The 10,703-nt window shown below is 39.2% G+C and overlaps 2 protein-coding genes across 2 annotated transcripts; one reads left to right on the top strand and one right to left on the bottom strand.

Moving 5' to 3' along the window:
• Window positions 1-2,182: 2,182 nt before the first annotated feature.
• cryba1a (crystallin, beta A1a) lies at window positions 2,183-4,237 on the bottom strand. The gene is made up of 5 exons (XM_061073481.1): window positions 4,199-4,237; window positions 3,917-4,035; window positions 3,552-3,693; window positions 3,144-3,286; window positions 2,183-2,330 (listed from the first exon to the last, which is right to left on the bottom strand). The coding sequence occupies exons 1-5, from the start codon at window positions 4,235-4,237 to the stop codon at window positions 2,183-2,185; spliced, it is 591 nt and encodes a 196-aa protein (XP_060929464.1).
• Window positions 4,238-8,410: 4,173 nt separating this feature from the next.
• On the top strand, window positions 8,411-9,994 carry crybb1l3 (crystallin, beta B1, like 3). Its single transcript, XM_061073357.1, has 5 exons — window positions 8,411-8,476; window positions 8,561-8,679; window positions 8,784-8,916; window positions 9,307-9,449; window positions 9,826-9,994. The coding sequence occupies exons 1-5, from the start codon at window positions 8,411-8,413 to the stop codon at window positions 9,992-9,994; spliced, it is 630 nt and encodes a 209-aa protein (XP_060929340.1).
• The last annotated feature ends 709 nt before the right edge of the window (window positions 9,995-10,703 follow it).

The following is a 10,703-nucleotide window of genomic DNA, read 5'->3' as shown; positions in this document are numbered from 1 at the left end:
CTGCAATATGCAACCTCAGCACTAGATGTCACTAGACTCTACACACAACCTTTCGTACATTATTACTTTCAGGGAGAGTACGTAGCATTGGAAATGCATTACATTTTAATACGGCAACTTTTTAGTTTCTATTGGCCTGCTGACTTCCATTTTTTCATCTCTTAACTAGCCTAGTCAAAAAAAAGCTTGTAAGGTAGTACTTTACATGTTTTATTGTTTACACAATTTGTTATTTATTCTACAAAATAGCTTTAAATAGCATTAATATGCCTAACATTATTCCCCTATTTAGTCAGAGTCCATACTGCATAACAATCAAAACTTAAACAGGTTTATTTGAACAAATATTCATATTTGAGAAGCTGGGTATCAGAAGGTTTTTTTTCCCATTTTATCTTAAAACTTATTTAAATTATTGATCACTTATATAAATTGTTGCAATTATTCTTCCCACATTTGCATCCTCTAATGTTTATAGTATTGTATTCTTCTTCTTCTATTTTTTGAAAATATATTTTTTGTCTGCCCGCTCAACTCTTTTCCTTCTTCCATCAACCCTGTGTTAACTTAAATGTGACAAATTCAACTTGAAACTTGATTTTGAGTTGGCTTACTGTTATGGTGAAACCAATTTCTGCCCTGGCTACCTCAGCCACTCATCTGAACAGTTAACTTATATTAATCATTTTAAATCTCAAACCATTTTCTTCTTTGCAGAACAAGAGAAACCATTTTTTGGCACTGTTGAAAGATTAATAGTATTACAATTTCAAAATTCAACATCACAATAAACCCTTATTTTGTCAGTTTCTAATTGTATTTAATTGTATTATTTTCATGGCTTTAGTAACCTGATATAACTTTAGAGTTTGTCTTTTTTTGTAGCCTCACGTCAAATCTTTTCCCCCTGTTGCATTAGGAGTGATGAGAGTAAAGCAAACAAAGCAAAGAAACAAGCCTCAGGCCCAGGCAGTGCCTCTTAATGTTTGAACCTTCTTTTTGAACCTTTTCCTCTCACTCTTCGGCCTGACATATTAATATCCATCACCACCTACTAATATATCCTTTATACTTGTACAAGCAAGTTTTTCTTGCTCCATACACTCAATAATTCTGCACTTAGCATTGAGTCTCCCCAGAGACTAAAAGAAGGAGATTAAAGTAAACTAAAGCCTCCCTTGCGGCGTTTAATTTGTTTGGTTTAAAGAATAATGAAGTAGTTACTGATTAAGCTCACTAATGGCCCATTGTTTACTCAGATTTAACCATAAGTGCCTGGGTGAATTTCAGTGTTTGGTTTCCTTATTGTTATGTTATGCTGTTAAATATTATAAGGAATGCCCAGTTCCATAATGGTTTTTATTGTGTGAACGGGTGGAGGAACTACAATACATCTAAGTTGTTTGCATTTTGACAATCACATTAAAGGTAGATAAAGTATTTAAGTGTTTATTCTCTGTCACAATGGTGTCAGATGACATATTCTCTCAAAAGAACTGCTATGCTTAACTTCTAATAATTAACTAGTAACTAACTACATTTTAACCAAGTACATTGCTGTAGGTGTGTGTATTCATTTTGTGTCTCAAAATGCACATTATATGATATAGGTATTCAAAGGCACTTGTGAAGTTATGTGTAAGGTATGAAGCAAATGCTAACACTTCATAAAAACCATCATATCATGTGAACATACTGACTGTAAATAGTAGCAACAAATTGTAGAGGCCTAGTGTGAATGTATTTAAACATAAAACTTCACAAAAGCTACCAATGAGGAAATAAATCACAACTGAGCATCATGGAGTTTAGCAGCAGAGTATTGTATTTCTGTTTATTTCAAGTTGCCAATTCTTTCTTTATGGATCACTGATTGCAACATGTTTACTCATCTCTGTCATCTGAGTGACATCACCACCCTGCTGCCGCCACGAGGGCTTTAATTCCCACGTCTTCTCTCCTCAGAGGGGCATCAGTTAGGAACTTCTCTTTGGTGGCTTTCTTAATTCTTTTCTTATCATTTTCATTTGGCAACAGAACAAAACAAACGTGCTGTTAACATCTTGATGGTAAAGCACCAGAAAGTGCTGGAATGACTGGGTGAAGGGAGGAAGAGAACGAGGAAGAGGGTGTGGAGGAGGTAAAGAGCGAGCAGTTGGGGGGGAAGAGGAGGCAGCAGGTCTCATTGCTGGATTCGACGCACCGACTGCACCTGGAAGGACTGAGCATGGGAGCCCCACTCTCTGTAATGTTTGTACTCGCCACCATGGCGATCGCACTCCATGATGTACTGGTAACCACGGTAACCTGGAAACTGGTAGCATACCCAGCTGGAGGAGGAGAGAGGGAGGAGGAGATTTGTGATAAACATGTGATTTACACAGTGAGGGAGGTGTCGCGTATATGATTTGAAATCCACTTTGATGAAAAGTATCTCACTCATGTGAAATATGAAAGGTGAAAAGACAAACTGACCAGTTATTTTATATGAATGTTTTGGAACTAAGCATATCTTTACAGCTTTTTTATATTTATTATTATCAAAAAACTTCCCTTATCAATGTCATCAAACCAACTGCTAAATCTAATATTAAACAATGTTATCTTATAGCACATGGTAGGACATATTTCATATATCCCACAGGGAAAAACCCAAGTGTCACTGTAAGTTTCATGACAAGATATGAGCATTTCATTTGTAAAATGAATAAGCTGAAAAAAAATATATAGCGTTCAACCGTGCAATTTTAAAGACGCACGAGAGGATAATTTTTCTGAAACATAAATAATACAAATTAATACTAATTTATATATAAAATAAAAATATTTCATATGTATTTACATATTCATTGGGCTGTTTGAGGATTAAGAGTTAGATGTAACATTCAGGTTATAATTAGTTCAATGCTAAGTTAATGGTTGAGGATAGGCATTTAGATGTAATGGTTAATGTTAGGGTAAGGGACCAGGAAATGTCAAAGAGTGACCTCAAATATATAAAGTATGTGCGTAAAGAAACTAAGCTTTCCATTACAAAGCCATATGGATGAAGTGGGCTGAATCTACCGTTCTTTTCATCTAAATCAATATTCACATGTCAGAACCCTGGGGGGTGGGATCCGTATACAGAGGTTTAGACTTACGCGCCGCTCTGAACTTGCATGGATCCAATCTCGTTGTTGCCCCAGCCCATGGCCTGCAGAGACGGGTAGTCATCGTTCACCTCCCACTGGCGTCCCATGAAGTTCTCCTTCTCAAACAGCACCATCTTGGACTCCTTGTGGTGCTGTGTAAAGATCGAGTTAGTCAGAGTTATTAACAGAAAAAACAGCCATGGTTACACTGGGTTTGTTTTGTGGAAGGCAGCTGGAGTGAGACAGCAATGATGGGGCTGCATGTGATCTTAAACTGAACCCTTTTGTTGCAGCAAAGTGTTTCTGATAATCGGGCAGTGGACGCCGATATATTATAGATACCAAATGTGGATAAAATGATGGTTCAGTTAATGCTACAAATACTTTTGAAGTTGTTGAATTGAGACGGACACTCACAGCAGAGCAGATGGGGCGGAAGGACATCATCCTCTCAATGTGGTAGGCGTTGCTGCCACTCCAAGACTCCCAGTGAGGATATTCTCCTCTCTCCAACACAAACTGCTGTCCACAGAAACTGGAGTGCTCATATCCGGCCCAGCTGTCCCCAGCAAGCAGACAAACAGTATATTTAACGACATCTGGCCAGCATCATTGGATCATTGGGAAATTTATAATAAAAATTGACTAATTATCAGATATTAAGTGGGTGTTCCTATTTTAATACGTTGACAGCAACACAGTTAGTAGTGCATGTGATGCTTTTTTTGATCACTGAGAGGTTTATTTGCCAAATTTTCTGCCAAGCATTTTGATTGACTCACGCTCCACATTCCACCTTCAGCGAGCGGATGTTGTCCACGCCACACTCCATGATGTTCTGGCACGCTGAAGTAAACTCCAGACGCTTACCCTGGAAGTTCTCCTGGTCATAAACTGTGATCTGGTGGGAGGGGGACACAAATGCATTCATGTAGCTTCCAGATGCCAAACGCACACACTGGTGTATGCACAGAGGCACACGTCATCATGGATAAAATCAGGCCAGATGTGAAATGTACATTTGTTAATCTTTGCTATTGTCAGTCATTCATGACAGGACTCACCTTCCATGGTCCCAGTGGGTGGGGATTATTCAGAGCCATACTGTTGTGTTTCTCAGCGCTTCTTTACCTTCAGAGTAAAGAGCAATGAGAAGATAAATACAAATATTACACAGTTCAAACACAACCTATCATCTCCTCCTCAACAAATAATGCATCTCAGCTTATATTTATCATTTATTGCAAAGGATGTATGATTATCTTTCAGATCTGTGTGTATAATACAAATAGATGTAGCACCAGATGTCGGAGCTTTAGCACACAATTTATAATCTATATAACAGAACACATTACCGGTTGCATGTGTATATATGTTTGAAAGCTCTCTTGAGGCTGACTACACGCTCACACTTGTTGGAGCCAGCCATTGGTGCAGGCACAAAGCATGTTTGTTCTCCTAGTGCACGGTCAGTATGTCTGACCTCAGTCTATACATGTATGTGGCTCAGCAGAATAAACAATGACAAAAGACACAGAAACGTATAGAGACAATGGTCTACAGGATGATGAATGGATTGAGATGGAGGGCTTACCTGACCTGCCCCAAAGACCTGCTCAGTGCTCACAGGGGGGCTCCACAAAAACGATGTCCTCGCCCCGGAGTAAGTGGAGCTATTTATACCTGCTGGTACTGAGGAGCAGCAGGCCCGTGGGTCAGGGCAGGAGTCAGCACATTGCTGGTCCATTCATTGTTCAACGCTGAGCTGCTGGGCTTTAGTTAGCTGCAGTGGTACTGGACTCAGGGCACCGTGCCCAGTGCAGATAAGCACATGTTCCAAACGGCCATGACCAGTGGGCAGGACCAAGTCCTGGACCAGCCTGGTGCAGGAAACAAATCATCACACATGTGGATTTTCTTGCCATTGGGTTTGGTGTGAAAGAAAAAATAGTGATTCAGTGTGAATAAAAGAAAAGAGAAAAGGAAAGAGACAAACAGAACATTTAGGATCTTTGGATCCAAAAATATCCTTGACTAATGTCTACACAACAATCTTGTATTTTACAAGTGGTATCATTAAGTTCTCTCCACATTGTGCCATATGTTCCGTCTCCGATCTCATGTCCACCACTACTGACCTCACATCTCTGGTCCTTTCACCTTTTCACTGACTCCTATGGACACACATGCTCAGTCATACACACACACACTGTCATGCAGATGGACATGCAAAGGGACATTCAGTGAACACAAAGAAACACGCACACCTAAACATTTAGATAGTGATGAATGACCTAAGTACCTGCCTATTCTATGACTCATCATTTTACAGTAAAACTAACATAAATTGATGTTTTCTTTTCTCTTGAAATAGCATAACTGTTATTAAAAGAGTCCTTGGGCAAAAGTATTGTGAAAATGCATTCACCTTGTATTTTATAGACATGTTACCTTATCTTCTAACCTGTTGACTATTGTTGACTAATATCAACTTTAACAAAACTTTATATAAACAACAACATTATTTTATATTAAAACAACTCATTATCATTATTTACACATATTGCACAGCTACATATACATCACATACACATAGTGTTTGTGTTAATTTTGTACTATTTTCCTAAAATTAAGGTTTATCTCCTGAATAACTAAAAGACATGACTTATGAATTACTCTATGCCATAGAGTAATTCATAGAATCTATGGTGTGAAAGTTTTGTTTACTATTTATGGATACAATTCTTAGAGATTGTACTAAAGTAGTGTACACAGCTCATAAATATAGGTAATTATCACATTATCTATCCCAAACTTTAGATAAATGAATGCAAAGGGATAAGGGAAGTGTATACTAGGGTGCTAGAATTTCTGCAGTTTCGAGCAGTCAGTGCCCTTCCCTGTTTTGAATCAGCCAACTTCAATTTTCCAAACTATCAGTTCCTTCCTAAGCATAAACAAAAGTGCTAAAAGTTTATTGGAGCTCAACAAAGAACATGTATAAAAACATGATGGCTAAAGACAAAGATCTGTAACTGCAGTTTTAAACATGTATGAGCAAACTGACATTTCTGTTCAATCAGAGAGATGATGACAGGGGCGATTTTGATATTTCGTGGGCTACATTGTATTTGCTGTAGACCAGCAATACTGCGAAAATACTAATGTTGTCACTGGAAATGTAGTTTGTTTTGCAAAGATAAGGAAATCTCGTAATCCTTGCGACAAAAATCATAAACATGAACACTTAAAATGTCTCGCTTCTCTTGTTTTTAACACAATGCCCCAGGCCTGCATGAACCACAAAATGTATCAAAAATTGTTTGATCCTTAGTTGGTAAATGATTAGAATAAGAAGAGACATTTACCTGATTGTTCTATGCTCTAATAATTCATTTTAAAGCTTCATCCTGTGTCCATATGCCCATAGACTTTCATATGAGAGCTGCCTCTGAAATTCCATTTGAGAGAAATCATCTAGTAACATTTGTCTGCAAACATTTGAAAATATAATAACACAAATTATACCCAACATGGAAAATCAATCATTAGAACACAAAGCAAGCAGTCACGCAGATACAATCTGAATGTTTTGCTTTCCTTACAGAGGAATCTGTGGCCCTTTGGTCACAATTATTCCCGAATATTTTACTATGTATGCATGTCTGTGCATGAACATGTGAGATGTGCATGTATGGATACAGCCTATAATGAGCAAAAGAGTGTCCAGCACTCGCTGCTCCAAACAATAGAGAGATAGATGTCGTTCCTGCAGTCAGCACATTACATACACTCAGAGGCTCAAAGGCTTGGAGCAGTGGCAGCAAGGATCAAGAGAAACGGAGAGAATATGGAGGTGAAGAAAAAAACCGAGATCACAGAGAAACTGCAGAATAAATGAAAATAGAAGAGGGAGAAAATATATAAACAATTTAGAAAGAAAGTTAGGAACAGAGAGTGAGAGCTGTTGCAACTTTGCGTGCGTGTGTGTGCGTGTGTGGGAGAGATGAGAGTGGTGTAGTGTAAAGCCAAGCAAACTTTCTGCTGATGGCAGTGACTGTCCCTCTGTCCCCCACAATGGTGTTGGACAACAAAACAGTCAGCAGAGTCAGCAGAGTAAGCAGCGTGACCTCTAACCCCTGGACCACGCTCTAAACAGCTCGCAGCCAATCAGGAGCCAGAATCCTGCATCAATAGACTTGGCCTAGACGTGAATATATATATTACCTCACTCACAACGACTGCGTCAATCACTTTCTCCAAAGCTCGCTCCATTTCAACCTGCTGTTGTAAGTGTAAGTCTCCACTCTCAGGTCTTTTAACTCTTTCAGAACTGACAAAATCACTGGTTTATGGGGAAATTTGGATTTTTTCCGTACTGTAAACGCACACTTTGGACTAATGGAACCAGACTAGGATTGATTCCTCTTGAAACTTGACTTTGAACTGAGATTATGTAAAATGCAGTAAGGTGTGATTTTTAAGTTCTAGAGCTGCTCTCATGTCGCGATGTAGAATTAATGACAGAGATGAGGGACTGTGTTGAAGTTGGATGGATGGATGTTTATTTGTTAAAAGGTTGAGTATTCCTGCTCTAATTTAAAGGACACAATGTCAGAGTTTATACTGGGAATTTTCACTTTGACTGGAAATACAGTCAACATTGTGCTACCAATGCTTGCATATACCAGAAGATTTTTTAACTTTGAACTTTTTTCATTTTTATTTTCACATGTTGAAAAACAGAAATACTCAAGATTTATATTTGGTGCATCAAGGAGAAAAAACGTTGTAATCGGCTATTTACAAAATTATTTAATCGTAAACCCTTGAGAATCTTGTGTTTTCTGATTCCAGTGATTTAAGATCTAGCCTTGCTCTAATGATGTAAACGTGTACTCAAGGGGTGTGCTATTTTCATCTTGTTCCATTAATTTCTATGTAGATTTAAAGTCATGTGAACATATGAACACCTGCAAAATACAAAGCTCTCAGGCTATGTTAAAGTCATGAATATCTTCATATTGACATTCATTACATTTAAATATGAAGTTGTTCATCACTCCATGACATTTGCTGAGGCCTTCAGGCAGCTCTGATGTTGATGATTGAATTTAAATGTTGACTTGAGTAAAAGAAGCAGATTTCCAGTGACTCTTATAAACAAGAGGAATCCTTGTGCTCACACATATGTTCTTTTACATGCCACATATTCTGTGTTGTAGTACAAAGACTGACCTCTGACTTTTTTGCCTCTGCTTTCTCCAGAACTGATCATGTCTCACTCAGGTGCTCAAGGCAGTATTGGCAGCCACTCTACCATCGGGCTGCGCAATTCAAAGGTAACTATATTACAGATTCCAAGAACTACAAAGACTAATTAAGACGGCTGTAATAAAAGCATTCTACTTGTTTTTATTACTCAGATGTACATCTATGAACACGAGAACTTCCAGGGTCGTAAGATTGACCTGTCCGCAGAGTGCCGTAACCTGGCTGAGAAGGGTCTTGAGAAGATTGGCTCCATCAGGGTGGAGAATGGACCGTAAGTCACCAAACTTTCCATCCACATAAGTAACTACTTTTTTACTAAGTAACTTTGTATTTGTTTTTCTCATGAGATTAAAAGTAAAATACCTATCTTTCCAGCTGGGTGGGTTATGAGCAGCAGAACTTGACCGGGGAGATGTTCATCCTGGAGAAGGGAGAGTACCCTCGCTGGGACACCTGGTCCAACAGCTACAGGTGTGACCGCTTTATGTCCGTCAGGCCCGTCCGCATGGTGAGTAGGGTTCGATCTGCAGGGGTTTGATGTATATACATATTTGTGCTGCATTTTCCTGTCTATTTCTGCACCTGACATCCATCTATCCTCTCCTCCATCTTTCATTGGTATGGAGAACAGGGTTTTTAATGGCTTTAGGGAGATTTGTATTTATTGGTCCAAGCCACTGTTTGTATTTTTTGAGTAAAACTTTTATTATCATATAATTATATTTCGATGTGACGTTTGTTAAATATTAATAAATAAAACAGTATTCAATTAGTTACCCCCAGAGGTTTGGCCTTGGTTTCTAAAACAAGAGTTAGATTTTTTATTTTAAAACACCAACAACAACATCCACAGTGTCCGTATTTTAAGTTGTGACAAAGTAGTGTGTGTTTTTCTCAGGACCCCCAGGACCATAAGATTTGCCTGTATGAAAGCACAAACTTCGAGGGTCGTAAGATGGAGGTGTGTGACGAGGATATTCCCAGCCTGTGGTCCTACGGCTTCCAGGACCGTGTTGCCAGCATTCAGGTCACTGGTGGAACGTAAGTCACATCTTCTTGCCTCTCTTTAGTTTAGGAGAGAGATTTAAAGTGATACACACACATTTTAAATTTTAATTTCATTAAGGTGATATAACCGAGATCATTTGAATGTGTATAACGTAAACTACGAAGATTATCAGTAGAAATAGGTGAGAGATAAGATTATACAAATATAGCTGCACCATCTAGCTGCACCAAACTACCCACACTCAAAATCACATTTTATGGAAATTTGTTCTGTTGGTTTTGTGTGATCTTACTTACAAACACACAAACAAAGACACAGGGGGGAAAACATAACCTTCATGGCCACATTTGGGTCAACATAATTACAGTCTCGTGGTTTACATCTACTTCTCTCTTCTTCCCCTCACAGCTGGGTGGGCTACCAGTACCCTGGCTACCGTGGCTACCAGTACGTGTACGAAATGGGCCCTTACAAGCACTGGAATGAGTGGGGGGCCCACCAGCCCCAGATCCAGTCCATCCGCAGGGTGAGGGACATGCAGACGCATCGCAGGGGATGCTTCGAGATGACCGCCTAGATTCTTCAAGAGCCGCTTAGCTAGTACAAGTTAATGGCTTTTGAATATTGTTATTGCTTTTACTGGTAGGATTTGGGAGTATGTGCCATCGAGAATGATTCTGTTCGGGATAATGTTCTGATTGTCACAGACCTCCAAAGTAACTGTAACACTGGTAAAATCAGTAGCAATGCTCTCTGTCTACAGACCTCATTAAGATTATATGATTCTGCCTATTTATGAACGGGGGAATAAAGGGGATGAGTAGATTTAAGGTCATAGTTTGTGTTTTATTAGTTTGTTTCAAGGCTATTCGCAACCACACCTACAAACCTTTGATTTTATTTTTATTTATTTGCCTCAGTTAATGCTGAAATGATGCCAATAAGCCTGTTCATCATCTCCTGCTCGTGAGATCCACAGACTTTAGAGAGTTAAGGGACAAACAGATCATATCACACCTTACAAAGTTCAACCATGAACAGCTCTCAGCTCGGCGCATGCCCTGCAGTAAGGTTACCAGGCAGAAGGAGGCGCTATCTCCTCACCACAGAGCTCAAGACTCACCTCAGTGACTCGAGGAGGGTACTGGCCAGTCTGTGATTTAAACAACAGAAAGGTGGCCTTGCAGGGTTGTGTGCTGCAGATGTGAATATCCTTATGGCCGGCCTGCTTCAGCTCATTGATGGGGCAGTCCAGAGGATTTTACACTTTCTCAGGGATGCTGGCA

This window comes from Limanda limanda, chromosome 6 (genome assembly GCF_963576545.1).
Source record: "Limanda limanda chromosome 6, fLimLim1.1, whole genome shotgun sequence".
NCBI lineage: Eukaryota > Metazoa > Chordata > Actinopteri > Pleuronectiformes > Pleuronectidae > Limanda > Limanda limanda.
This window is presented reverse-complemented; position numbering and strand designations above follow the sequence as displayed.